Genomic DNA, 27,708 nt, shown 5'->3' on the forward strand with positions numbered 1-27,708 from the left:
TTTGCCAAAATCATCAATATTAAAACAATAAAAGGCTTGAATTTAGGCATGTGCCGGTATGAGATTTTCACGGTACGATAACCGTGAGCAAAAATACCGCGGTTTCACGGTATCACGGTATTGCAATTATAGCTCCAAAATTTTGAGATGTATGGGTTTAAAAAACAGGATTTTTTCAAAACTTATTTGCAAATTGGAACATGAATATAATGTGAAAATAAATAAATTAACAAAAAATAACAAATATTATATAAAATTAAAATAAATAGAACCTAGACTATACCCACAGCCACAGCTCAAGTTGCTCAATATTAGAGTAAGAACAAAATAATTGCTATAAAAAGTAAAAACACTTCTAAATAAAATTAAAAATATATACTGTGTGACTTTTTTTTGAGGGGGGAAGCTCAAGTGAAGTTTCTCCATTTTCAGCCACTGTGTCAACTCTAGTCTACATGATGCCATGCCTTTGTGTTAAAAAGAACAAAGAATTCATAAGTTAATAAGTTAGTTAAAAATCTATAAGTTAGTTTTATAAATTAGTTAAAATGTAAATATTGTTGAGGAAAGGTTTCATCTAAAAAAAAAAGAGGAGTGAGACCTCCTCTCTCAATTAGCGATCTTTGACGTGATTCTTTTTCTTTCCCCCCTTCATTCAAGCTTTTCTCTCACTCAGCGGCTGTGAGACATAAAAGAAGCTGCTCTCCCAGTTTAGCCTAGGCTAACATTCGTCTTTGTAAGTTTTAGTTAGTTTGTATATTGAATTTTAAAGGAAAATGTGTTTGTTTTTGGCGAACTTTTTAATGGTGCTACTGCTATCCTGTTGAACCCAATCACACGTGGAAAAATACAATTGTACAACGTTTTAAATGTCTTTATTTGTATATTTCACCACGATTTGAGAGCTCAATAAATTGAAGAAAAGTACGCCTTGTGTTTGGAGGATTTGTTTTTGGGTTTGCTGGCTGTTTAGTGACACTCACGGCAACAAACGGGAAGGGGTGAGCGGTGCCGCACCAAGCCACTTCGGCTGCATCTTGGCACATGAAAAACAGCGAATACCGTACTAAGGTATGACGGAAAATTTTAGTGGTTTTGAAACCGCGACGTTTTCACACCACGGTAAACCGTGAAACCGGTAACCGGCACATGTCTACTTGAACTACTTCAGTTGTGTGTAAAATATATGAAAGTCGAATGTTTATCAGTACTTTACAGAAAATAACTTTATCACAATATGCTATTTTTTTAGAAGGACTAGTACTTCAATTACAATTTTGAGAGATCTCAGCAGATTTTTTATTTTATTTTTTACTGTCTTCACTTTCGATCAAAAATTCAGTTCCCAGTTCAAATGGATCGCAGTTCATCGCAGTCGATGGCAACCATTGTGTAATAATCATTGTGTAATTCTACTTGTCTCTCCACCCCCACAGATGTTCCTGACCGTTTACCTCAGTAACAATGATCAACATTTTACTGAGGTTCCCATTACTACGGAAACGTTATGTCGGGACGTGGTGGACTTGTGCAAAGAGTCGGGGGAGTCCGACTGTCACCTGGCAGAAATGTGGCGCGGATCAGGTGAGCTTCCCAGTTATTTTTTTTTCTTCCTCTTTCAAGAGGAAACTGGTATCTTATTAGGAGGCCATGTTGCCATTTCTTTTTGAGGCCCTCTTGATGCTCTCAAATGCAAATGGATTTCGTAATCTCTGTAACAATCTGGATCTCCGAAACCTGTCTAGAACCTTATCCATTTATGCAAAGTGTTCCCATTCAGAGCTGAAGGAGGTATTGCGTCTGTGTTTCCATGGCGACGCGGCAGCAATTATGTTTAAGGACTTGCACAAGTAGCATGAAGAGGGGAGAAAGCCATTTTGCATTTGAAGCTATGTCTGTTTGACTGCAACGTGTTATGATGTGGAACTGCTCGAATCAATTGATTCATGAATGGGAAATGAATGACTTGGCTTGATATCGGAAAGTCATTGACAGAGCATCAATCATATTCTCGGAGGCCATTTGAACTGTATGCTGGGGACAATGATTGCTTTGATTTTGTCACCATGATGAATTCATTTGAAGCGTCAATTACACACACTCACTTGGTTCTTTGGAGTGAATTGGTAAACGTTACGAACCTTAATGTTGCAGAGCGATCCGTAGGGGATGGGGAGCGGATGCTGGATGTACTCCAACGATGGGGACAACATAGGGCGGAGGTGCGATTCTTTCTTCGTCACAACCGAGCACCAAGTAGGGAATCGGGTAAGTGTTAACCACAATCCTCTGTTTGTAAAAGATAACTGGAGAGATCACTGCTTGTGAACATTTATTATGAGGGGAACTGTCGACACAGAGATGGTTTTGGCACTTCTGTAGAATGTAGAATAGAATATATATTTTAAACATGTCAAGATAGAGTAGAATGAGTTGCAGTTCTGAAAAAAGTCGATGACACAGTGAAAACACAGTGATAGCTTTCAAATTGAACCATGGCATGAGTCAGCTTCACTCATGGTGGGTTTCACACTTGACTTGTAATCAAATCATTTTTTTGGTATGCCTTGTCCTTTTCATCTTTTATAGTTTGCAAGTCAAAAAAGCAAAATATATTTTGTTGAGACTGACCAATATGGGGTTTTAAGGACCGATACCGAATATTAGTAGTCAGAGGAGCCGATAACTGATATTCATTTGCAGTAAAAGTGTAAAAATTGGCAAAAAAAATGAATAATGCAAACACTGTTGCCACTTCCTGGATCGCCACTGTTATGCACAAGCACTTCTGGTTGCGGCTTCCAGCAAATTTACGCAGCGCCACACCATATGCTTTTATTTGTTTTGTTTTTTTCCAAGTGGTGAGAGCGCAACTGAGCATCCATTGTAACATCCCAAGTAACGATGTCAGGCTCATTTCAATCACAACTCTGCGACTGCTCGTTAAAGCAGAGCGTGCTCTCCCTTCACTCTCGCTGCTGGGAGATGCGTTCAATTGTGATCGCGAAAAAAACAGTGATCACAAAATAATGACAGTCTAGAACAGTGATTCTTAACCATAGGGCCGCGGCCCAAACTTGGGCCCCGAGCGCCACCTAGTGGGCCACAAAAAAAATCTGTTTTGTACGTGTGGGCCGCAATAACAACTCCCGACCATGTAGTGGCGCTAATGTATCAGTCAGTTGTTACTTTAACCAGCTCCATAAATAAGGAGAAGTCACTCAGCTAGCTGTAAACAAACAAGATGGAGAAATATTTAAAACGAAAAAATGAAGACAAACCCCCGCCAAAAAGTAAATTTTTGCGCAAGTACAATCCCGACTTCATTAAGTACGGCTTCGTAAACGGAGGTAGCGAGGCAGTGCCGAGAGCCCAGTGTGTGGAGTGTGGGTTAACGCTGTCTAATGAAGCACTTAAGCCATCAAAACTAAAGCGGCACCTAGAGACCAAGCATCCGACGCTTGTGGGAAAGCCAGTGGAATTTTTCAAGAGAAAAGAAGATGGGCTGCAGATGCAGATGTTAAACGCACCTTAAACGTAAGTGTGGACAGGTACAAAAATACCCTGAAGAAAATTATCTGTCCTAGTGTAGACGTAGCCTGAAGCTCTTTGAGGGCCTTAAAAAGAAAGGCGCAATACAAGTGTAGCTCCATTTATCATTAAACCACGGGGACGGGGTGAATACTAGTGCAGGAGAGACAGGCGCGACTGCATTCGAGTTGAAATAACCCAGCTTTAAATGGATTTTTCCATATCAGCCGGTCAGATTGGAGAAAAAAAAAAAAAAAAAGGCCGATGCTGATATACGTCAAATTTCCAAATATCGGCACTGTTAATCGGCCCGGCTGATTAAAAAGTCTCTCTAATATTTTCTCAGAGTATGCTCTGCTGAACATTTCAAAGAAATCTATTTTTCTCCACTATTTGGTTGTAAATTCGGGCTTTGTTCTCTGTTCTCTGAAAATGTGACAACCAACCCCAGTCACCCCTATAGCAGTATCTGAGGCCTAATATAGAGACAGGGCCTTGCAGTCAAATCTGTCTAAGTTCGTTAGCATTATGTTTTCCTTAAGAACAGAGAAAACCCGCGTATTTTTGGTGGTGTACGATCCTCTCAGCCAACAGTTGCGTAACTAAGCCCCCTTTACCCCCTCGTAGCACGAGTCTAGCCTAGAGATTAGATGCTTGTTTTCTCTTCCTGTTATCTTAGTCCCTTTTATTTTCCCACAGTTGGCTCACCTTTCCTCTGGATTCATGACACCGTTACTTCTTAACTATTCATCCAGTTTTAAACCATTTTTACTTTGTTTGCTATAGTATTTTTTATCTTACTTAATTGGATACCTTTGGTCACAAGGCAAGACTTTATAGAATCTCCACTGCAAGACATAAAATGTAAGCACCCTGTTCCTGTAGTCCGTAGCGTCCCCACCCCTCATGGAGGCAAACGTGTACTTGCTGGACCCTCCCTCCAGGCACTTAGTTATGTATGAAGTTAAGTCCCGATTATTGCCAGTCACAAAGAGTCCCGTTATTTCTCAGAAGCAGTGTGTTCACTGAACGGAAGCTGCTCTTTTGTATTGCTTCCCACTGATGCCTATCCACTACTGTCTGTAAAAGGGAACCATTGCGATTATTAATATTTTGTGCTTTTGTTTTTAAATAATGTCTGACCGAATGATCTGCCATGTTGCTGACTTAGGAGGGTCCAGAGACTCAGACTCGAAGAGAAATGGAGTAAAGGGACCCCCAGACAGAAGGATGGAGAATGGGGTGAGTGACTGATCCAAGCTTTTTAATTAGAGGTGCACCAATCACAATTTCCTGGCCGATCAAAGATTTCTGAAAAGCCTGACCTGCCAATTTAAATTTTTGCTGATCCTTTTTTTCCCCTCATAAACAACAACATACACCTCTAATATCCGAATCAGTCTTCTTTTATTGTAAAACAATAACCTGTGAAGTTTGTTTTTTTTAACTGCACTTGCACAGAATTGAAAAAAATTAACTTTTCTTTCTGGATGACTAAATTCTAATTTCCTTTTACCAAAAGATAAAATTGAAGGTGCACGATAATAGGAATAATGATGTCATCCCAATAAATCCGATAACATTATTAATAGCCCCGATAATATTTTTGGCACGGTGTCGGTGGATTGGGATGTGTGCGTTGGATTTCACCCGTTTTGCCAGTATTCAAAGTTTTGTTACTGTTCGAGAGGCCGCATTTTTCCATCACTGAGTGATGAACTTTCCTATGGCAATTAGCAAATGTTTGCATTTTACAGTGTTATGTTTAAAAGTTATTGAGAGGCTTTTTGGTTATTGATAGGCTTGCTGTCCTATAATTGCCAGGTTAAGAAAGTTGTTTCATAGGCAAGGCAAATTTATTTATATAGCACAATTCAACACAAGGCAATTCAAAGTGCTTTACATCACATGAAGATCATAAAAATCACATTAGAATCAATAGTATGTAAAAAAAAAAAAAAAAGAATCGAAATAGGGAATAAAATACATAAAAATTGCATTTAATCACAAATAGAATAAATAAAAAATAAAAAAATAAAACAAATACTACTACTACTTCTAATAATTGAAATCCGCGATGGAGATAAGAATAGAAAGCAAATTGAATGAAATAGACAGTTATTGATATGCAGTGCTAAACAAAAGCATTTTTAGCCCTGATTTAAAGGAGCTAACATTTTGAGCATACTTCAGACCTTCGGGTACTTGTTCCAGAGGTGAGGAGAATAGTAACTAAATGCTGCCTCACCCTGCTTGGTTCTTGTTCTTAGAACATACAGGAGACCAGTTCCAGACGACCTTAGGGGTCTAGATGTTTCATAGGAATCTAACAAATCAAACATGTATTTTGGTCCAAGGCCATTAAGTGTTTTGTAGACAAGCAGTAGTATTTTATAGTCTATCCTTCGACTCACTGGAAGCCAGTGTAACAATTTCAAAACCGGTGTATTGTGGTCCAGTTTCCTTGTATTGGTGAGGACTCTGGCTGCAGCATTCTGTACTAGCTGCAGCTTCCTGACTGATTTTTTTTATCAAAACCTGTAAATATACCGTTGCAATAGTCCAATCTGCTGAAAATGAATGCATGCATAAGTTTTTCCATGTCTTGTTGAGTCAGAAGCCCCTTAATTCTGGCTATATTTTTTAGGTGGTAATAAGAAGATTTAGTGACAGACTTTAGATGGCTAGACCAAGACCACAACAGTCTACTCTCCTTTTGCACCATATGTTTTATCTGCTGACAAAGCACAACACCTGTTGGGTGTGTGTTATTTCAGTTCAGTGCTCATTGTTCAGGGGAACACATCTTCAATGACACTGACTTACTGAATGATTGTGATTGACTCAAATTATATTTATTTGAAAAAATAAATATGGGAACTTTATTTGAAGTCAACGCTGTTCACTATAATAATGTTTACCGTATTTTTTCGGACTATAAGTCGCACCGGAGTATAAGTCGCACCAGCCATAAAACGCCCAACGAAGAGGAGAAAAACATATATGTCGCACCTGAGTATAAGTCGCATTTTGGGGGGAAATTTACTTGATAAAATCCAACATAAAGAACAGATGTCATCTTGAAAGGCAATTTAAAATAAGAATACCATAGAGAACAACATGCTGAATAAGTGTACAGTATGAAAATATTACATGATGCATGAACAACGAAATGCGAAAGTGGCCAGTATGATAATGTAACATCGCTATTAAGAGTTATTCAGATAACTGTAGCATTAAGAACATGCTAACAAGTTTACCAAACCATCAGTGTCACTCAAAAACACCAAAATAACATGTGAAAGGATACAATAATGTGTTAATAATTTCACACATAAGTCGCTCCTGAGTGTAAGTCGCACCCCCAGCTAAACTATGAAAAAAAAAAAAAAAAATGCGACTTATAGTCCGAAAAATACGGTATGTCATCATGAAAAATTTGGTTAGGTAAAGGGCAAATTTATGATGAATCCACCACTTGTATTTTTGACCTTCAGGTGTTCAAAAACTCAGGTGAATATATTTTAAAATTATATATTTATTATCAGTGATCATATCAGTATCGGCCTTAAGTTATCGATATCGGTTTCAAAAAATGGATTTTGTCCACCCCTAGATGAAATGCAGAAGTATTATGCTTCACCATAAGAAAATCAAAAAGTTAAAGGATATTGATATATATATTTTATGATGAATAAAACTACTAAAAGGTCTCTAAGTCTTTCTTTATTACTTTTGAATGCTGGATCAGTTTTAATTTGAGCCAAATATGAGCTTTTACTGAACAGGTATTATCTGACTGAATTCATTCAGAACTCAAAGACCTGGGTGCCATCTAGCGGCCGCAAAACATTACCACACGGTGACTATATGGAATCTTAGTACAAATTTCACATCTTCCCATATGAAAATATCAAAGAGCGACAGACCTTACAATCGTAAACATTATGTTGGGGTTGTCAAAGTATAAAAAAAAAACTAACAAGTGCCTATATTACGAACCGCTAATGTTCGCGACCAAATGCTAGTAGCCTAATATGGCTAACTGACGCAGATAAGATGGGAACCAATCACCAGTCCTCCAAAATTCATGAAATTAATCAACCGATCGATGGTTGCACCTTTATTTTTAGTTCATTGGCTGCCATTGACACTGATAGCCCTTAAATCAATTTTGACTGGGAGGGTTGGCAGCAATCATTCGCTGCCAGCCTTCCCACAACAAAGTGTATTAGACGTCTATCACCATAAACACAGAAACATGGTCATTCACTGAAGTAAAAGTGTGTTATTAGACAGTAGAAAACACTGAACCCTCAGTTTTCATCCGTCATTAAAACCACATTGGCTTCAACGCCTGATTAGATCTTTGATGACTTCCTTTTGTGTGTGTGAAGCACATCACATTAATGTAAAGTATGTGACCCAGTCCGTGGTTCCTCTATACCACGCAACGAGGGAACTAATTAATCCCGGATATATATGCAAATTAAACTGGGCCGAGTCTACAAAGACTCGCTTGTTCTGGCACTCAACCTCCAAAGTCGGCTTAACTTTGTTTTCTAATTCGAAAACACATTTTTCTTGTCATACGTTCGTGGCAAAAGTTACATTGCTGAAGACGAACAAGAATGACAATTCTTTTCTGCTAATTTTGTCCAGATGTCCACACCCAGGATGGACATGACTTTGTCCGAGCTCCAAGAGATGGCAGCCAGGCAGCAGCAGCAGATTGAATCCCAACAGCAACTTCTCGCTTCCAAGGTACAAACTCAGCATGAGAGAATGGAGATGATAGCCCAGACTGGTACAGATGATTGGATATGGAGGATGAAGATCTTAAGTGCTAGTGGTGATAAAAGTAACAGTGAGTGGCTGGTGGAACAGCGAAAGAAGATTAAAGGAGGGCTAGGGGTAAAAAAAGAAAATGAAGATCTAAAGATAAATTGTGGTTGACAGGTGGGATGAATCCATGCAGATGAATTGTTTCAAACTGGAGGAACAGTGAAAGCAGATGAAATGAAGCCTGGTAGTGGGAAAAAAAATGAAGATAATTAGGTCATGTCGCGTTGACGATAACTCAAAACTATGAGTAAAAGGCTGTGTACATGTTATGAAAATTGAAAAGAAAAAAATGACTGACAAAGAGGCCGTTGTTGAGTTGAAGTGCTGTAACATTGCAGTTTGGGAATACAGTATAAAGGGATCTTACATTAGCAGTGCAGGACTGTGTAACGGCCATGAAGGTCAAGTTTTTTTATGCATTTGTAATTTGGTTTGTAGGTGTATTTAGCAAGTTTTTTTTGAAGGGTGTTAGTGTTTGAAAGCAATGATTTAAAAAAAAAAAGTTAGCATTTTATAGCATTTAAGCTAGCTGACTTTTGCTATGCAAGTTAGCCAATTGTTCTTTTGTCGTACTTAGATCCTCATTTACTTATTTTAATACCGTTTGAGGCTAAGCTCAGGTATTTAGATTTATTAAAATTTCTAACTAATTAAATTTATTTTTTTAAATGAAGGGGCAATTCTTCATAGTTACACAAAACACTTGGAAATTCAATTTTGTATTCACATTCAATGCTCTTTTGAAAGTGCAATCTTAGCAAGCCTTTGTTTTACAACTCATAAAATTGATTCTGCAACACAATAAATGTTCCTAATTCGATTACGCGATTATTTGAACTAACTAGTTGATAGATGAATCGACTACTAAAATAATCCATAGCTGCAGCCTTATATGTAGCTTCCTGACCAATGAGATACAAAATAAATGTGACTTTTAGTCCCGTCCAATGCATTGTAAATGGGTTTTTATTTTTCATTTATTTGCTATCATGAGGCAATTTTTAAAAATTTATTTAATTTAATACTCTATTAGTAATTACTGCTATATTTTTATCGTAGTTTTTTTTATTTTATTTTTTTTATTTATACAGTAACTATAAATCAATGGATTGGACATCTAGCTCCGTGAATAGCAGCCAATTCAATGAGTGCCTTGGAAGGGTTAATAAAAAAAATCATAATTCAAGCATTAAAGGCACAACAAGAATTCAGCAAAAATACAATGACAATAAGGGTGATGGACAGTAACTTTTTAGTTTTTAGTTCAATTTTAGGGAAAAATAAAGGAATTTAATTGCGGCTCATCGTCTTTTACTGTACATCATGGGATCCCTATATTCTCAGTTTCACTATTTCTCAGCGCAAATTTTTGAACTCCAATGCACGTTTCCAGCAAAAATGTTAAACCCAGAGTCGTATAAGAGTAAAATAAAATGACTTTATATGTGAGCTGAATCAGCTGATGAGACTAATCATCACAAAAATTTGGTAATTATCTATCAAAACAATTTGTGTGGCCATATTACAGACTGACATGCAACTACCTCCCCCCAACTCATTATTTGTATGAACCTGTGCATAAGCAAAGGAATGAGAGTAACTCGAAGCATGTTGATGTCGACAAACAGGAATTACCATCAACACACATGGCCTCAAACTGTCATAAAGCCTGTTCCCGTCACGTTTCATGTCATGATGGTAGAGATGTAAGCACCCCCTGATTCTGGTAAATATTCTTATTTTGTGCTCACACGAGGATGATTCGTGGAAAAAATGTTTGTTATTAGCTTGAGCTAATAACAGAATACCAGGCAATCGAAATAAGGACAATAAAAGGTTTTCTAAGGACACAACATTTTTATTTTTTCATTTATGTTTGCTTTCGTAATTCAAGTACAAGTGTCCAATCATTTCTTGTGCTTGCTCCACCAGGAGCAGAGATTGCGCTACCTAAAGCAGCAGGAGCAGCGTCATCAGCAGCAGGTGTCTGAGCAGGAGAAGCTCCAGCGCCTCCGCGACAACATAGAAAACCAGGAAGGCCGTCTTAAGAAGGTCCGAGCCCTCAAGGGCCAAGTGGAGCAGAAACGCCTAAGCAACGGCAAACTCGGTGAGCTCCCGTAGCCAGTGGACGTGTAATACTTTGTTCTCTCGCCCTCCACTGACCTACTTTTGTGTGCAGTGGAGGAAATCGAGCAGATGAACAACCTCTTCCAGCAGAAGCAAAGAGAGCTAGTGATGGCGGCGTCCAAGGTGGAGGAGCTCAGCCGACAGCTAGACTTGCTCAAAAGTGGCAAGGTGGACAACTTCCACGACAACCAGAGCTCTGTGGCTGAACTGGACCGCCTCTACAAGGAGCTACAGGTGTGCGCTTGGGAAGAAAATTTGAAAACTAAGCTTTGACCTGATTTTATTGAGATTGGATGTGTTTGTGTCTTGCCAGTTGAGGAACAAGCTCAACCAAGACCAAAACTCAAAACTACAACAGCAACGTGAGAACCTGAATAAGCGCAACTTGGAGGCGGCCGCCATGGACAAGAGGATCAGCGAGTTGCGCGATCGGCTGTGGAAGAAAAAAGCGGCGCTGCAGCAGAAGGAGAACGTGCCTGTAAGAATCACACTCATGACGCAAAGCCAATTTACTACTAAGCTCAAGACCACTTCTCGGAAAGGCCCTGATTTAGAACCCTCTAGTGGTTGGTTTTCTACTAAAACCTTTGCCCACACAACTCCATTTAAATGCTGCACAATAGCAGACAAGCCCATGTTGAATCACAATATGAAGATGGAACATTGCTTTTCTTTCAAAAGCAATTAAGCAAGCAATATGTTGAGACCCATTTGGAGGAAAACAACTCCTGTAATAGGCGAGTGCCTTGCTGATGTTGCAAACAAGCCATAGTGTCAGAGATGTTATCTTCTCAGGCTTGCAACAGTAAAAAGCGAAATCAGCAGGGTTTTTCTTTCTTTTTTTTTTTTTTTGTCTTCTTCTCATGGAAAATATAGTGAGAAATTAACACGTTAAAACAAGTTAAATGAGCTCAAGTCTTAAAAAGTAAATACGTTTTAGGATTTTTTGCTTAGTACAGTGTTTATTCATAATTTGTAATTGATTTTGTCAGCTGTTTAGCATGAAATCAATTCAGGTAACAGTTGTGTAGCATAAGCAGAAATTAGAAGCTGTTGCACAACTTAATGACTGGATAGGTAGTACAAATTTTGTGGCGAAGTCATTTTTTAATTTTTTTGTTTTTTTTGTTTTTGTTTTTTGGATGACTATGAGGTCTGTTATTTTAATGAACACCCACATCGATCATTGACGTACCAGGAGGGTTAATGGCGTACCGCAAGCAACTCGTCACTTCCGCTCATTAAAATTCATGACGTTAGCTACTGTTGCTAAGTGGGGGACAAACAGGAGCTTGTCCCCAATAGTAAATGAATGGAAATCGTGTACGAAGGAGATGTTTACAGAGCTAAACCTACCAATTCTCTCTGAAAATGATGTCCCTGGTGCCAAATTCACTGACAAAGATGTGGAAGAAAATAAAAATGTTCAGTTAAAGAGATGGCTTGAGTGTCGAGGGCTGAAAAAGACGGGGAAAAAAACGAGCCAACCTAAGCATAGCCTTAGCTTGTTTATCGACACCTTTTTCTTACGCAACTGACAATAACATTCTCCTGTTTCAAAAAGCTACCCTTTACCACCAGCCGTATCCTCTGGTTGTCCTACGTCTCTGACCGTTTCTGGGGATAATTTATATTGTTTGTTTTGTGGAGCGATCGCAAATGCTACTCAGTGACAGCCAACGAACACTTTTATTTTTTTTTTCATTGATAACTAATCTTAATTCTATAATTTATGTACACTTCCCCCTTACTAAAGGTGTTTTTTTTGGGGGGGGGGGGGGGGGGGGTTTAACAACAGAAAAGGCAACAGTGGCAGTCAGATAGCCTACTATTTTAATACTTTCCAGGTCATTCATTGTCAGACAGAAGCAGCACGGCACAACGTCACGCTAAAAATAAGTTAAAAATATCAAAATGGCTTATCTCTTTGTCCTCTGAAAGACCATGCCAACCCAACAAAATGTTTACTGCATATGAAATGTGAATTAATTCACCGAGCTGCCGTTAAAAGTCCGCGCAAGTTGATTCATTCTTCAGTCTTTGGTTTCAGGAAACGTAAGAAGAAAACATCCTTCATATGTCGTAATGTCTAGAGTCGTTTCTACAAGTTCCAAAAAAGCAATGTGTGATCGGTGTGTTCGTTTTTTAAAGATTACCGGAGAAAAGTAGCGGAATTAACATGGTTTCTATGCGAGGGCGGGCCTATAATGTCCCACTTCCGCTTTACGATGTGACGTCACGGTCTAAAAATAGCATGCGTGCGGTACGCCATTAGAGTTACATCTCTATTGTGGAGCGAAAAAGTGACACGTTTATAGACGCATTGCACAAAGTAATAGCTTAAAGTTGGAAGATTTACACACTTGTTGCCATTGACGGCGATAGATGTCCAATTCATTGGAACTGGGAGAGTTGGCAATGAAAGACGAAATGGTATATTCGAGACACACTTAATATAAATTCAAAGTAGAAGGATGAAAAGGGCCACATAATTAGACATTGTGGTTGGAGGTCCCTTAAAGGTTCTCGCGAGGTGGTAGCTCATCCACCCTGCCCAGAATCGCAATGAGCCAGCCTTTTTCACATAGGCACAAAAGCGCGCGCCATCCTAAACCGCTCTCTCCTCAAACTCAACAACAAGAGTCTGGCTGACATCTAACCATACACACACGCACACTGCTCACTTAAGTTCGTGTTCCTCCATGAGTCAGAGAGATCAGCAGAACCTGAAATTGGGGGTATTACTTCTTTGGAAGTACAAAGAGCGGCGGTATTTGCTTTTTTTGAACTGCTGTTGCATGTTTGTGCTTTTGTTTTCCCAAGAATGGCTATCCCAGTAAAGAGAGAGCTCCCAAAGACACACATCTTCAGGTAATCCAAATTAGCGTAGGAAGATCTCTTATTTATTTTCCTCAGTTTGACTTGGCACATCGTGTATTGGCTCTTAAAACAGGATTTTAATAGGTGTACTGTGTCACTTCACTCCACTTTTCAGGTGCATTGCATGTTGTTATTCATTGAGGGTATAACATGTTGTGTGTCCACACTTTGAAGGTCTACGAATTCTCTGATTGAAAGTGGAAGTCTTTTTGTAGAATTTACAGGAATATATTCAAGGCACACAAGGTTTCTTGAAATACAAACAAGATTTTCACAAGAGCGAATTTTTAAGTGAATTCAAGTGGTTATTGACAGTTTGCAAGGCAATTTATACTCGGGGAAAATGAATTTCATGAATTTTTTCAAGGCCACACAAAAACGAAATTAAATGTAATTTCTACATTTAATTTATTGCGCCGCTTGAGTGCAACGTACCTTAAAGGTGCTATGAAATGGTGAGCATAATGGATACACCTAACATTTTGGAATCATAATCATTGAACATAATTGTTAAAGAATGGCATGAAGAACATTCTAATGAAGTTAAACATCTCTTATGGCCGGCCCAATCCCCAAATCTCAACTTTATTAAGCGTTTATGGTCAGTTTTAGAGATTCAATTAAGACGTCGCTTTCCACCGCCATCGTCTCTAAAAAAGTTAGAGGATATTCCAACTGAAGAATGGCTTAAAATTCCTTTGGAAGCAACTCACAAGTTAATTGAGGCTGTAACTGCCGCAAAAGGTGGACCTGCACCATATCAAATTAGTTTTTATTGATTTTTTAAGGTGTTTCCATTATTTTGTCCAACCCCTGTAATTTTACATGAAGAAAACGAATTTGGCACTCAAATCTGGCTGTTTTCTACTATTTCATCATCATTTCATCCATCCATTCATCATCGACCACTTAATACGGGGTTGGGTCACGGGGGCAGCAGCTTTAGCAAGGAAGGCCAGACTTCCTCTCCCCTACCACTTCAACCAGCTCCTCGGGTGGGATCCCAAGGCGTTCCCAGGCCAACTGAGAGACATGGTCTCTCCAGCGTATCCTGGGTCTTTCCCAGGACCTCCTCCCGGTGTGACATGCCCGGGACACCTCTCCAAGTGGGCGTCCAAGAGGCATCCAAACCAGATGCCCGAGCCACCTCAACTGGCTCCTCTCAACGCCGAGGAGTAGCGGCTCGACACCCGAGTCCCTCCCGGATGACCGAGCTTCTCACCCTGTCTCTAAGGGCGAGCCTGGACACCCTGCGGAGGAAACTCATTTCGGCCGCTTGTATCCGGGATCATCTTCTTTCGGTCACGACCCACAGCTCGTGACCATAAGTGAGGGTAGGAACGTAGATCCACTGGTAAATCGAGAGCTTCGCCTTTCGGCCCAGCTCCTTTTTCATCACTACAGAACGGTGCAGAGGCCGCATCACTGCAGAAGCTGCACCGATCCGCCTGTCGATCTCCTGCTCGCTCCTACCTTCACTCGTGAACAAGACCCCAAAATACTTGAACTCCTCCACTTGGGGCAGGATCTCATCCCCGACCCGGAGAGGGCACGCCATCCTTTTACGACTCAAAGTCATTCCACCCAAAACAATACATGAGGAATTCTGATTGTGAGATTAAAAACCAAAGTTGATGATGATGTCTCTCTCTCTAGTGCTGCGGTAGCTAGTACATGTTAACAGAATGACTTAACAGTCACACGGCAACAAGAGCATAGAAAGCCTAATCTAGAATAGCGTGCTAGCAGACTGCAAAATTCTGCAGCTCATTCTCTGTTTGGAGATTTGTTTTTAATGTGCAGGGCTAAAGCAGCTGAGAATGGAAGAATAATTAGGATTTAATTTCATTATTAAGCGTTTTCTGTCAGTTTTTTTGGATGGATTTGTGTCCAAATAATGGGCTGATATCCTTATACAGTTACTTGCTGTAGTGTTTTAAAGCACCTTTATAGCCTTTAAAATACTATTCCACTACATGCGTGCTCCACCAATGGTTTGATGAGTCCACAGAGCCCTGACATTTTAACTGAGACTGCCCCAAAAAGCGCCTTTTCTTCCTCTCAAACGAGAGTGTTCGACCAGAACACTCTGGGTGACCTGTGCAGGTCCACGCACGTCCACGCAGTAGTAAGTTAAAAAGTGGAGTTGATATATTACCTTCAAGTCTTCTCTTACCTCAAATTTTGGCTCATAAGAAAATAGACAATGGGTTGTTAAATTCATAATTTAGGGAGCTCAGAAGTCAAGGTACAAGGACAAAGGTGTACTTTTTGAACAACATGTAAAAAAAGCTCCACCCCCATTTTGCGTTTTTTTTTTTTGTTTTGTTTGTTTGTTTGTTTGTTTTTTCAGTCCATGCATTGTTTACAATTTTTGCAAAACATATGATTTCAGTCAACATCAGCATGCGCCACATCTTCCTCCAAAGAATCCGAACTACTCTGTTGGGGTCTAAAATATTTTTGGGCACTTTGCCATTTCATATAGGATGTCTGAATGCTGAATTAAAATTCTAATTTTCCCCAGTTGCCGTCTGATGGCCCAGCCAGCTTACAACAGTCAGGTGGTCCATCTCGTGTGGCGGCGGTTGGACCGTACATCCAGTCATCCACCCTGCCCCGTGGTGGCCCGGGCAGAACCGAACTGCTTGTGAAACCGGCTTACCCCGACGGCACCTCCACCTTGCCTACGCACGATTTGCACAGCAAGCCCGGAACAGGTGAGCAAGAACAGACCGCTGCGTCCCGTCTCGTCTCATTTCTATCTGTCACAGCCGCATTTGGAAGAAGTCAGAGTAGAGTTTTTAATCCAAGCTGCTCATTATCAAGAGTTTGTTAAACCTTCAAAGGGCACTTGTTGGCTACCGTTGACGGAGCTAGAAGACCAGTCCTTCTTAGCTGGTAGAGTTGACTGATCGTTGCAGCCCCTCCCAGTCAAAATGAATTGGGCCTCTAGCACGGTCAATTGCACTGAAAGTTTCAATGACTTGGACATCAATGAGTTGGCAATTAACAAACCCTTAACAGACCTGCATTTTTTCTGCTGGGCAAAAAAATAATATCTGCGCTGATTTTTACTCTATTCAGACACCAGAACAAAGTGCTTTTTTTTGGTCGGGGATGTTTCATGGTTTTATTGGTTATTTTTAATGTTAACGTTTTTTTATTGAGAAATGAGCACTTTACGTTATCCTTTTTGAATTTGCCTTTAGTCAGCCATTTTCAAAGAGCCAAAAATAGCAAGAGGGCGTGCCAAACCTCATGATTTGATTTCGATGGGTAACGTTTCATCCAATCATCTCCCAGAAGTGGCAATAGCAACTAAATTCAGTGTATTTATTGGTAAAGACGTGAACACGTCATGTCTTTCAGCAGCATGCTCTGGTGTGAAGGGGTTAAATACTATGAAACATATAAATATATATATAAATAATGACTTTTATTTACATTTTTCTTTTCACTATTAAGCACTGAAAAAATAAAAACCTGTCCGTCAGAGCCCTTCTGCAAAGTGTCAGCAATTTAGACGAACTAAGACCAACTTTTAACAATTGACAAGACTGCATACACTGCCCCCAGCAGGAGCAGAAAGGTGTGACACCCCAGCTACTCGCGACGTCACGCTGAGCTCAGAAGGTAGCATGTGGACCTCCTGGTTTGCCGTGTTTATTCTGGAGCTACAATAGCTTTCAAAAAGCTTTTGTATCATTTCCTCGCTATTTTGCAGTGAAAGACACTTCCACCATGTCTGCCGTGTAAAACTGGAGAAATTAAATGCTCTTTGAGATCCCCCGGTAATTAGAAATATATATTATTTTGCTGACATGTTCATGCATCAGTTGCTCTGGAATTTGAAGGCCCAAAATGAATTGCCATTTGTTAGTCATTGCCTTGACGTTTTCAAAGGAGGAGGCATCCAAGTGCACGGATGACATGTTTTCTCCCTCGACAGCCATTTTTTTTTTGCATGTCTATAAAGATCTCGATTTGAAAACTATTTTTATTTTATGTAAAATTTGTTTTTTGTTTTTATTCGAATGCATCTTCCTCAGAGGTCACCTTCTTGCTTGAGCCTCTAAAAGGGCTTCGGGCCAAGAGAAAAGGTATAACCAATTGTTGTTGCCAGTGTGCTTCTTTCTCTCTGGTTTTTGCGAGTGACTTTTATCGTGTGATCTTGTTTTGTGATTGGCTTTTGACGACTGTTTTGGAGATTTTCCCGATACTTGCTCAGTGGAATTCTTTGTGGATCACATTATACCAGTGCTTCTCAATTATTTTCTGGTACGCCCCCCCAAGGAAGAGGCCATTTTTAGCGCCCCCCTCCCCCCCTAATTCTCTGCCGCCACTGTAAATAGTATCATTTGTCTATAAAATTATTATTATAAGTACGCATCTGCCTAACATTGTGTCCTTTTTTCTACTAAAGAAAAAATTGTAATATAAATGAACTTAGAATAAAGTATAACTTTATTAACAATGTTTTGTTTGTAACAGAAAAGACTTAACGCGCATCAATTTGCCTGAATTTAAAAAAAGTCACATCCAAATTGTAAAAATACACTCAAGGTAAATTTTGGACCATTTGATACTGAAAAATAAAATGTAATATAATCAGTAAATAATAATATTTTTTTTTAAAAATCAAATTGATTAGAAACATTAACTCATGAAGACAATATGCCATAAAATTTGACCGAAAAAACAAAACTGAATAGAAGAAGAAAAAATGTCTTTGGAAAAAAGGAAGAGTGTCTTAGGACAGAAGGTTTGGACGGTTTTTATTTTCGCTGCTCACAGTATCACCTCATTTGCAAAGGTGTGGGGTTATTTAGCACTGAGCATGCTAACAGTGCTCATTGGTTTACTGATATAACACGGACAAAGCGGGACGATTTGTTGGCAATACTCGCCACGTTTTCACTGAAAAACAATCAAGCGGCTTATCAATGAGACTGGGGTCTAATGTCTTTAAGTGGCGTCTTAATTGATCTGGCTTCCGGCTGTCCGCTATAATTATTTTTAGACACAGTAAACAATGTTTTTTCCGCTTCTCCCACTGTATTAAGTGTCAAAGCCAAAAGGCAAACGGCCCGAAAAAAGCACATTCTCGGCGGCTGAGGGAGAGCCGTAGGTGAGGGCGGTCGTCGTGACGATCCCAAGCCGAAAATGGCACTTCTCGGGCGGACACTTGAGAACCAGAGAAGACAGTGGGTCGCTGCGTGAGTCCGGTCGGAAAACTGCTTTCGAAAACGGCGCACAGCTCTTCTTCATATCTCTTTTCTGTGTGCTCTTGCTTAGTTAAAAAATACTGCGTGCACTCTGAAAATGAGCGCGCCACTGCCACCCACTGAGTGGATGTGCAAGTGCACTTTATTCTAGTACGGCAAAAAAAAAAACATGTTCCCAGAGCTCACATGCGCCACCCCTGGCTTTGCTCTGCGCCCCCCTATTTGAGAAGTACTGCATTATACACAGTTTAATGTGTATTTAGTTTAGAAGTGAACTCTCGGATTGTATTAATGGAAATTCTGATTTTAAAAAAATATATATTCATCTTCTGCTTTTCTTAAGGGAACCATTCATCTAAACTGGAGTTCAACGGTCATGGTCCAGCTTCTTCAACACTCCCACGAATGACATCTCATTCACACAAAGACCAAGGTAACAAAAAATATACTTGGACAAATTAGTGAGACGCCTTTGAATGATTTTAAAAGAATGACTATTGAATGCATATTCAAGTAGATGACTCTGAGCCCAAGAGGGACAAGAAGGTGCGTCCATTTTCCATGTTTGAACCAACTGAGGTTCCCGCCACCTCACTCCGCAAAAACCAGAGCAGTGACGACTTGGTCAGGGATGCTCAGGTGAGACGATACACAAATATCATAAAGTTGATATCATGTGTTTAACGTTCTTGTTCTCTTAGTCTGCTCCAAAGGTTCTAGTCAAGGTGCCACCGCCAGTTCCCACCAAACCGAAAGGCCCAAATATCATCCCATACGGCAAAGCGGGTCTCAACACAGGCACCTTCCCTAAAACTAAACCCCACAGCAGCCATCCCCAGTCGGGCCAAAGCCACACCCTTCTCCCCGCCTCCCAGAGCCAGACGCTTCCCTTGCCTCCCAAGCAGGACCCTCCGCCCGCAGCCACGGTGCGACCCTTCACCCCCGAGCTGCCTTCCTCCAAGCCACAGACCCTCGCTACCAGCTCCATTTACTCCATGTACACCCAACAAGTCGGCATCCATGGTGCTCTCAGTAGAGCTCAGAGTCGCAGCAACGGCTTTGTCAGTGGTAAGCATGTCCCAATTCGCTCATTCAGTGCCAGTGACAGCAATATACGTCCAATCCATTTTGACTGAGAGGCTGCCAACCCCTCCTAGTTCAAATGTATTGGATGTCAATTTTCATAAATGACGCTAAAAGGCCATTCCAGAATTGGAGGACATTTTTCACCCCACGCTCCACATTTTGAATAAACCACAAACGATATGCTAAAACATGTTTCTAACTCAATGTACTTGTCCTGAGTCTAAACCTTAAACTATGAAAAGAATGCTTGAAAATATATTTTTAAATACCACCAAATAAGTCCGGATTCCCCCCTAAAATACCAGGTTCTATCTTGTCTAAATTTTTTATGTATTGACCAAATTCAATCTGTAATATAACGGTTCAGATGACATTTACATTTATTTTTGCAATGTTTTATTTCTGTCTCTTGTAACTGTGGGAGCATTTGTTTCATTAAACATATTTAAAACATTTGAAATTCGTGCAATAATAATACCTTTTATTTGTACAGCGGTTTTACACACAACCATTGTTACCCTAAACAGTAGGGGTGGGAATCTTTGGACAACTAACGATTCGATTATGATTCAGAGGCAACGATTCGATTATAAATCGATTATTGATAACATCCACAAACCCCCCATTAGCTATTAGCTGCTTTCAATGTTTCGTACGTTAGTTACAAAAAGTTATTTACAAAAATTGTACAAAAAAGCCTCTCAGGCTTAAATAAACGACTATTACAGTTAGGGATGTCCCGATCCAGGTTTTTGCACTTCCGATCCGATACTGGCCGATACCAATACCGGCCTATCTGAGCATGTGTTAAAGTTTAAAGTTATTTAGCCTCCTTACTTAGTTGTCAGGATCATGTTGAAAAAGGTTTTAGTACTCTTGATAGCAACTAGCCAGCTGAATTAGGTGAATTTGAATAACACACAACGGTTGGTAACAAGAAACTGACCTGTTTATTCAGTGACAAACACAAAACATTATAAATAACAAACAGAAATGGCATCGTCAGTCAGTAAAACGTGCAAATAATATTGTAAACTGTCTTAAAAAAGCAAAACACACATACAACCTCAGTGGAAAATCCCACAAGCCCCCAAGCTATTAGATGATTTTGTTTCGTGCATTAGTTACAAAAATTTTATAAAAAGCCTCTCAGGTTTAAATAAACGACTATTTCAGTATCAAGTTAACATTTTAAAACAGTAAATAAAATACTCAAGTCCCCATTCTGTATCAGCAGCTTTAAACTACATTCAATTCATTTAATTTTGCAAATCAACTGTTAAAGTTGTTAAAATTGCTCCCGTTATTCCATAATTTCCCTTCTGTCTACTTTCGACATGTGAAAGTTTTAAAACTGTTTTGAAGATAGATCCAAGTCATGATTTTGCTGATTTAGGAGTATTTTAGATAAAAAGTTAATTAGGTTCGCTTGGAAGGTTCACAACAGCCTACTAGGGAAGTCTCCTGCTTTAAGATGGCGGCTGTTTACTAACGCAACTAATTTTCAATCCTTCAATGTTGCTAACGCCGTCGAGTCTGTCATCTTGAATCTAGTTCTCTATACATACATCTATTATCTACAGTAAAACGATGTTGACGTAGTTTGTAGCGGCTGTCAGCAGCAGTCTGGTATTTTTGTGTTTTTTATCCAGCGGCATGAGTTGAGCTAAAGCCGTGAGTTGAGCATTGCATTGCGTCCCGAAGACCGCGCTGACTGTGTTTTAGTTCCGCTTTACTTGACATATTTCAATAATCGGAATTTGGATGTTTGTGAATCGATCTCGAATCTTGCACGGCCGAATCACGAATAATCTAAGAATCAGAAATTTCGCACACCTCTACTAAACAGTGAATCACATGTTCCACTAGACTTACAGTAATATGATCCATTTTTCCTAAAAGAACAGGTTGAAAAAAATCTGTGTCCTCTTCAATTTTTGATTTTTAAAATAATTTCTCACTCTACCACATACAACAACACTGTTATGGACATGATCAGAATAAGAGTAAATAAATCATATAAATGAATTAAATCATGTCGTACTTTTTTTTTCCAATTGAACTGTTAGATTAGCTAGTCATGCCTTTGATCATTTATTATTATTGATGTCTGTTAAGAAGAAAATCAGAAAAGTGTAGGTTTATTTTTCCAACAGTTCTAAAGCCTAAATATCCTCAAATTCTGGAATGACCCAAAACACAATCATTCACTCGCAGTTAATCTTTATTTCATCCTATTTAGTGTACGGAAAGCCGGTGATTCCCGGCGGAGGCCCCCAGCATGTGGAGAACCCCTACCTGGAACGTCGTTCCCCAGCACCGGAGTCAGAGGTGGACCATAACGTAGCCAACCACACGGGTCCGAGTCCGTCCGACAGCGCCCAACCAGAGACTGAGCGCATCCCGCGGCCCCTCAGCCCCACCAAGCTGCTGCCTTTCATTTCCAACCCCTACCGTCACCAGAGCGACGGTGACCTGGAGGCCCTCAGGAAGAAGCTCTACAATGCCCCCAGGCCCTTGAAGAAGCGCAGCTCTATCACAGAGCCGGAAGGGCCCGCCGGGCCCAACATCCAGAAGCTCCTTTACCAGAAAACCACTCTGGCCGCCATGGAGACCACTGCTGTCACGCCAACTACTCCCACTTTTCCTGGTGAAGCAGAGAAAGGGGCAGAAGTACCTGTGGGTGTGCACCTTCCGGGCCCCTTAAATGGCACAGAGGACCACCGTTCAGATGCCGGAACGGAGAGACCCCAATTCCCAAATAGTAATGTTCACATTCCAGCACCTGCGGAACAAACCAGATTGACGCCCGCCCTACTCGAGGCCGAAGACATCGTTCCTCCACCTCCTCCGTCACACCCGGCCCCTCGTCCCGAAGACATGCTCTTCCCGCCACCGCCTCCTTCTCTTCTGGAGGACCCTGTCCCTAATCTGCCCCCTGCGCCTCCAGATGGCTTTCTTGAAGAGTTCCCCCCTTACCCTCCCCCGCCATACCCCAGTGGAGCAGAGCAGGACAGCTTGGGGGAGGACACCTTTAATATGAAAGCTCCTGAAGTCACCGGTCAGGTTGCATTGCCACCGGTAAGAAAAAAAAAAAAAACATGCAGTAATTTAAAGTAACTTTGTGTGAATTAACAGCTAGAGGTGAGAATCTTTGGGCACCTAACAATTTGATTACGAGTCAGAGGCTACAATTCGATTATAAATCAATTATTGATGCCCCCCAGCTATTATCTGCTTTTAACGTTTCGTACATTAGCTACATAAATTGTACAAAAATCCTCTCTTAAAGAAGGCTTAAGTAAACGACTATTTCAGTATCAACAGTTCAAAACAGTCAATAAAATACTCAAGTCCCCATTCTGTATCAGCTTTAAACAACATTCAATTTAAATTTGTGAATCAACATTTAAAGTTGTTAAAATTGCTCCCGTTATTCCATATTTCCGTTCTGTCTACTTTCGACATGTGAACGTTTTCAAACTGTTTTAAACATAGATTCAAGTCGGATTTTGCCGATTTAGGAGTATTTTAGATAAACAGTTAATTAGGTTCGCTTGGAAGGTTCGCTACAACAGCCTTCCAGGGAAGTCTACTGCTTCAAGATGGCGGCTGTTTACTAACGCCGGCAAGTCTGTCATTTTGCATCTAGTTTTCTATACATGTACTGCTAATGCCGCAGAGTCTGTCATTTCGCATCTAGTTCTTTATACATGCGAGATCTACCGTAGCATTATGTGGATGTAGTTCGTAGCGGCAGTCAGGTATTATTGTTTTTTTTATCTAGCAGCATGAGTTGAGCCAGAGCCGTGAGTTGAGCATTGTCATTACCCGGGTAATGACAAGCATGATGTTTACTCTCGGTCCATTCTTCATTGCGTCCCGAAGACCGCGCTGACTGTTTTAGTTCCGCTTTACTTGACATATTTCAATAATCGGAATTTGGATGTTTGTGAATCGTTCTTGAATATTCCACAGCCGAATCGCGAATAATCTAAGAATCGGAAATGTCACACACCTCTATTAACAGCCCACGTGTCTACTTAATTCAGATTTGAAGTTGAAAATGGATTGGATGAATAATACGTGGATTGAAATTGCATGTCTTTATTTTTACGTCCCTTCACACACAAAAATTTTTTTGTTCAACTTCATTTTATGTATACGCAGCATATAAAGTTAACCCATATGGGATTCAAACACTAGTGTCCTCACGACAGCCTAATGCGTAGGTAAGTGAGTATGGCTGACTAAGCTGTTGCCAGTGCACTCTTTTCAAGGCATCAGTTGTAAGAGCTAAGTTCATACATTTCAAGCTAGCATAATTTAGCTTTCAAGTTATGCTTACTCAGAAATGAAAGTTTTGCCCCAAAACTTGATCATTCAATTGAGCACAAATCATTTGAAAGTTCCGAGTACTTTAAATAAGTTAATGACGAAAACTTGAGTAGCCCATTATTAAAATCTCAAAGTGAACTAATTAGCCACAATTGTTCTACAAAATATGTTAATAGAAACATATGTTATTGCCATGATGCAGTTGGACTGGACTGGGAGAATAGCTGTGCTAGCTAGCAAGTGAAGCTAGTACACGACTAGCATGATTTTGTCACATTTTGCTGCTGGTCAGAGTGTTTTGTTACAGATATGTGGGATGAGTTCCCAACGTCGTAACTTCATCCAATTCCAACTCATCAGCAGTGTCCTTAAACCGATTCTAGACGGCTTGCCGATATATTGACTTGCTGCCTTTTGAAAATTTGTATATCCCTTCGTCGCTAGTTGTATAATTGCCTCGTTTTATTTTTGTTTGTCTGCCTCTCACCGCAGTTTTCCCCCGTTGTTTTTTTATTGATCCCGACTGAGTATCAAGGAACCTTTTTGTGTCTCCCTTTTCGCGATTGCGTGTTTTTTTGTGTATTCAATAAGCCCCTTTACACAATCCTTATGTTATTGTTGTCTTCTTGCTGTTTGAATTGAGTCACATTTTCTGATTCCTTGGTCAATCGAGCCGCACTTTTCCCTTTCAGGTTTTACCGCACAGACAAACAACGTATGTGGGTTGCGATTGCTTTATAAGGAAAATCATAACCCTATTGTCACGCGGAAGTATATTCCTGTGGTCTACGCGCTTGTCTGATGCACTGGAAATGCGGGTTCGAATCCTGCTGGAGACCTCATTTTATTGCTTTTGGGAAATATCGACAGTGCTGTCCTGCTCATCACTTTCCGCTTGGGTTCAAATTGGAAGGGCAGAACAGACTACATGTTTATGCAGCTAATGAGTGACACTGTGGAAGTACGGCAGCGCTGCCCAGTGACGTCACCACCCAGAGTGCATTGCGTCGTCAATAACAAAGGCAACCTACTAATTAAACTAATTTTGCAAATTTTATAAAAACGAAAACATTGAGGGGTTTGAATATCAAATGATTAAAACTCATACTAACATTAATCTTTTAAGAATTACAAATCTTTCTGTCCGTAGTTCCCTTTAAATTAGCGCACCTTTTTGAGAGTTTTACTATTTACAGTGCATGTTTGTCAGTTCCACAAGATTTGTTGAGTCAACAATCCGAACCTAGGTCGCGGTTATATAATTGGATAATCTTCATCAAGCGCAGCTATTGTTTCTTTGTAAAAACCCTCGTTATTCTACTGTGACTAAGTAGTAGTTCAGAGTACTTTTCTCCTAGATTTCCACACTACTCCTTAGTCCCTAAGACACACTTTGTGTTAAAAATAAACTGCAGGTTACAGGTCCTTGTAATCCCACCATTGGAGGATTTGTGCAGGTTTTGCCCCAAAAAGTCAGCCAATTATAAAACAATGTTGTGGCCTATTTATCTCAGCCCCTCCCTCTGTTCTTTGTCTGGCTAATCAGGTTGCATAATGCTCAATTAACAGAGGTGAAGTTGTTTCTTACCTCTCAGTTTAATCGCCCCCCAAAAAATCACCTCCCACCCTTCAGTCTCAGTCGAAGGCGCGCACGACGGAGAACGGGCGTTGAAGTAAACTCACTGTTACGGTTGTGTCTCGGAAGGGCAAGAGGACCAACCTTCGGAAGCTGGGTTCGGAGCGTATCGACCACAACATGCGAGTCAAGTTTAACCCGCTGGCGCTGCTGCTCGACTCGTCTCTTGAGGGAGAATTTGACCTAGTCCAGAGAATTATCTATGAGGTAAAGGCGCAAACCAGAAATGCAGACTTTTTCCGTTTTAATAATTTACTCCATTTAACATGACATTTTTAGGTGGAGGACCCCAGCCAGCCCAACGACGAAGGCATCACCGCGCTCCACAACGCCGTGTGCGCCGGACACACGGAGATTGTCAAGTTTCTGGTCCAGTACGGCGTCAACGTCAACGCTGCGGACAGCGATGGCTGGTGAGTTGAAGTTTAGGACAGCAGAATTAAAAATGGAGCGTAGCTTCAATGGTCTTTTTAACATTTCTTTCTCTTGTCGTCGTTCCTCAGGACACCTCTTCACTGTGCTGCCTCCTGCAACAACGTTCAGGTGTGCAAGTTCCTGGTGGAGTCGGCCGCTGCAGTCTTTAACACAACATACAGCGACATGCAGACGGCGGCCGACAAGTGTGAAGAGATGGAAGAAGGCTACACGCAGTGCTCGCAGTTCCTCTATGGTCAGTTGAAAAAATACTATCAGAATTTAAGGTTGCTTTGTCGAATGCATCATTTTTGTGTGTCCTTGTGTGCACAGGCGTTCAAGAGAAGATGGGCATCATGAACAGGGGCGTAGTCTACGCCTTGTGGGACTTTACGGGAGAGAACCCCGACGAGCTGTCCTTCCGCGAGGGCGACTGCATGACAGTTGTCCGTAGGGAGGACGAGAACGAGGTCGAATGGTGGTGGGCACGCCTGGGAGACAACGAGGGCTACATACCTCGAAATCTACTCGGGGTAAGACATCAATTCAACTCACGTAGCCAGTTTTGCTGAGCAATGTGCATTTTACAGTACAGATAGTCCCCGGGTTACAAACATGTTCTGTTCCTACACTGGCGACGTAACCCGAATGATCTCTTTAAGTACCTCTAAATACCCCCTAAATTTCAGAATAACTATCCAAAAACATGTATTATGCGTCATATTAAAGTAAAAAAAAATAATAGGACACAGTAAATAGATATTATTTCACTCTAGTAACATCGATAACACCATTCTTACAGCTGACATTTATTAACTTGCCACCGCCAAATTATGAACACACAATTAGAAAATACATTCATGACAAAGCGTGTACATTAATGCTATAAAGTAAATCAATAGAGACATTTTTTCTTACAAAAACATACCTCAATGAATGCACGATAATACTGAAAGAAATAAGGTCCAAATCTTGGGCAATTCAACTAGGAAAACGGCAGCTATTAGTGGCAACAGTCCAGCAGAGAAAAACGACCTCTTTTCAATAAGATAGCGGGCTAATAGCGAGTTAACGGGGGGGGGGGGCATCGCCGAGCCCACACAGTCTACATTTTCTCTGCCTTTTTAAAATATTATCTCATGTTCACCCCCGCTTCTCAACGTGAAAGCAGCACTCGAGAGTAACAGGAAGTAATGCTGGCGTGACGTCAAATAAGTCCAGAGTGCCACAGAGGAAAGCGGACAGCACCAGTGTTGTTTTCGTCAATGATGACGACAACGAAAATATTTCGTCAAAGAACAATTTTTTCAAGACGATGACGTCACGGTGACGCGTTGCAAACGTGTCTTGGCAGAATAAAACATAACGTGACGGATGGCAGTTGTCATCTGACGACACGAGAACGAGATGAAAATTCGCCAAAGTTTCCATCATAAATTCACGATGTGTGGTATTTTTTTATCGTATGTGTAGTTAGCCCGCATTTAGTAGTGTTTGGTCGTGTCACTCGTGACTTGCTGCGCCTACCCACTGCCTCACACACATGATTACTCACCGGCCCGTTCCCAGCTCCTTTTGTGAAACGTGTCAGGTGTTGCTAAGTAAGTTTAACTTTCTTATCTA

At 40.5% G+C, this 27,708-nt stretch overlaps 1 protein-coding gene across 4 annotated transcripts in view; it reads left to right on the forward strand.

The window, feature by feature from the left end:
- LOC130922807 (apoptosis-stimulating of p53 protein 2-like) overlaps window positions 1-27,708 on the forward strand; it is a 57,444-nt gene that overhangs the window by 24,267 nt on the left and 5,469 nt on the right. Inside the window, exons 3-19 of one of the 4 annotated variants that reach the window (XM_057847919.1) lie at window positions 1,437-1,584; window positions 2,155-2,268; window positions 4,703-4,773; window positions 8,194-8,295; window positions 10,309-10,483; window positions 10,556-10,737; window positions 10,817-10,981; window positions 13,327-13,374; window positions 15,911-16,103; window positions 18,955-19,044; window positions 19,126-19,250; window positions 19,313-19,679; window positions 21,940-22,778; window positions 25,741-25,878; window positions 25,951-26,084; window positions 26,175-26,341; window positions 26,419-26,618. In XM_057847919.1, the coding sequence (XP_057703902.1) occupies window positions 1,437-1,584; window positions 2,155-2,268; window positions 4,703-4,773; window positions 8,194-8,295; window positions 10,309-10,483; window positions 10,556-10,737; window positions 10,817-10,981; window positions 13,327-13,374; window positions 15,911-16,103; window positions 18,955-19,044; window positions 19,126-19,250; window positions 19,313-19,679; window positions 21,940-22,778; window positions 25,741-25,878; window positions 25,951-26,084; window positions 26,175-26,341; window positions 26,419-26,618 (3,258 nt within the window). The remainder of the gene's footprint in view (window positions 1-1,436; window positions 1,585-2,154; window positions 2,269-4,702; window positions 4,774-8,193; window positions 8,296-10,308; window positions 10,484-10,555; window positions 10,738-10,816; window positions 10,982-13,326; window positions 13,375-15,910; window positions 16,104-18,954; window positions 19,045-19,125; window positions 19,251-19,312; window positions 19,680-21,939; window positions 22,779-25,740; window positions 25,879-25,950; window positions 26,085-26,174; window positions 26,342-26,418; window positions 26,619-27,708) is intronic. The other 3 variants (XM_057847920.1, XM_057847921.1, XM_057847922.1) reach the window with 3 other exon arrangements.

This window comes from Corythoichthys intestinalis, chromosome 10 (assembly GCF_030265065.1).
Source record: "Corythoichthys intestinalis isolate RoL2023-P3 chromosome 10, ASM3026506v1, whole genome shotgun sequence".
In the NCBI taxonomy this organism is placed as follows: domain Eukaryota; kingdom Metazoa; phylum Chordata; class Actinopteri; order Syngnathiformes; family Syngnathidae; genus Corythoichthys; species Corythoichthys intestinalis.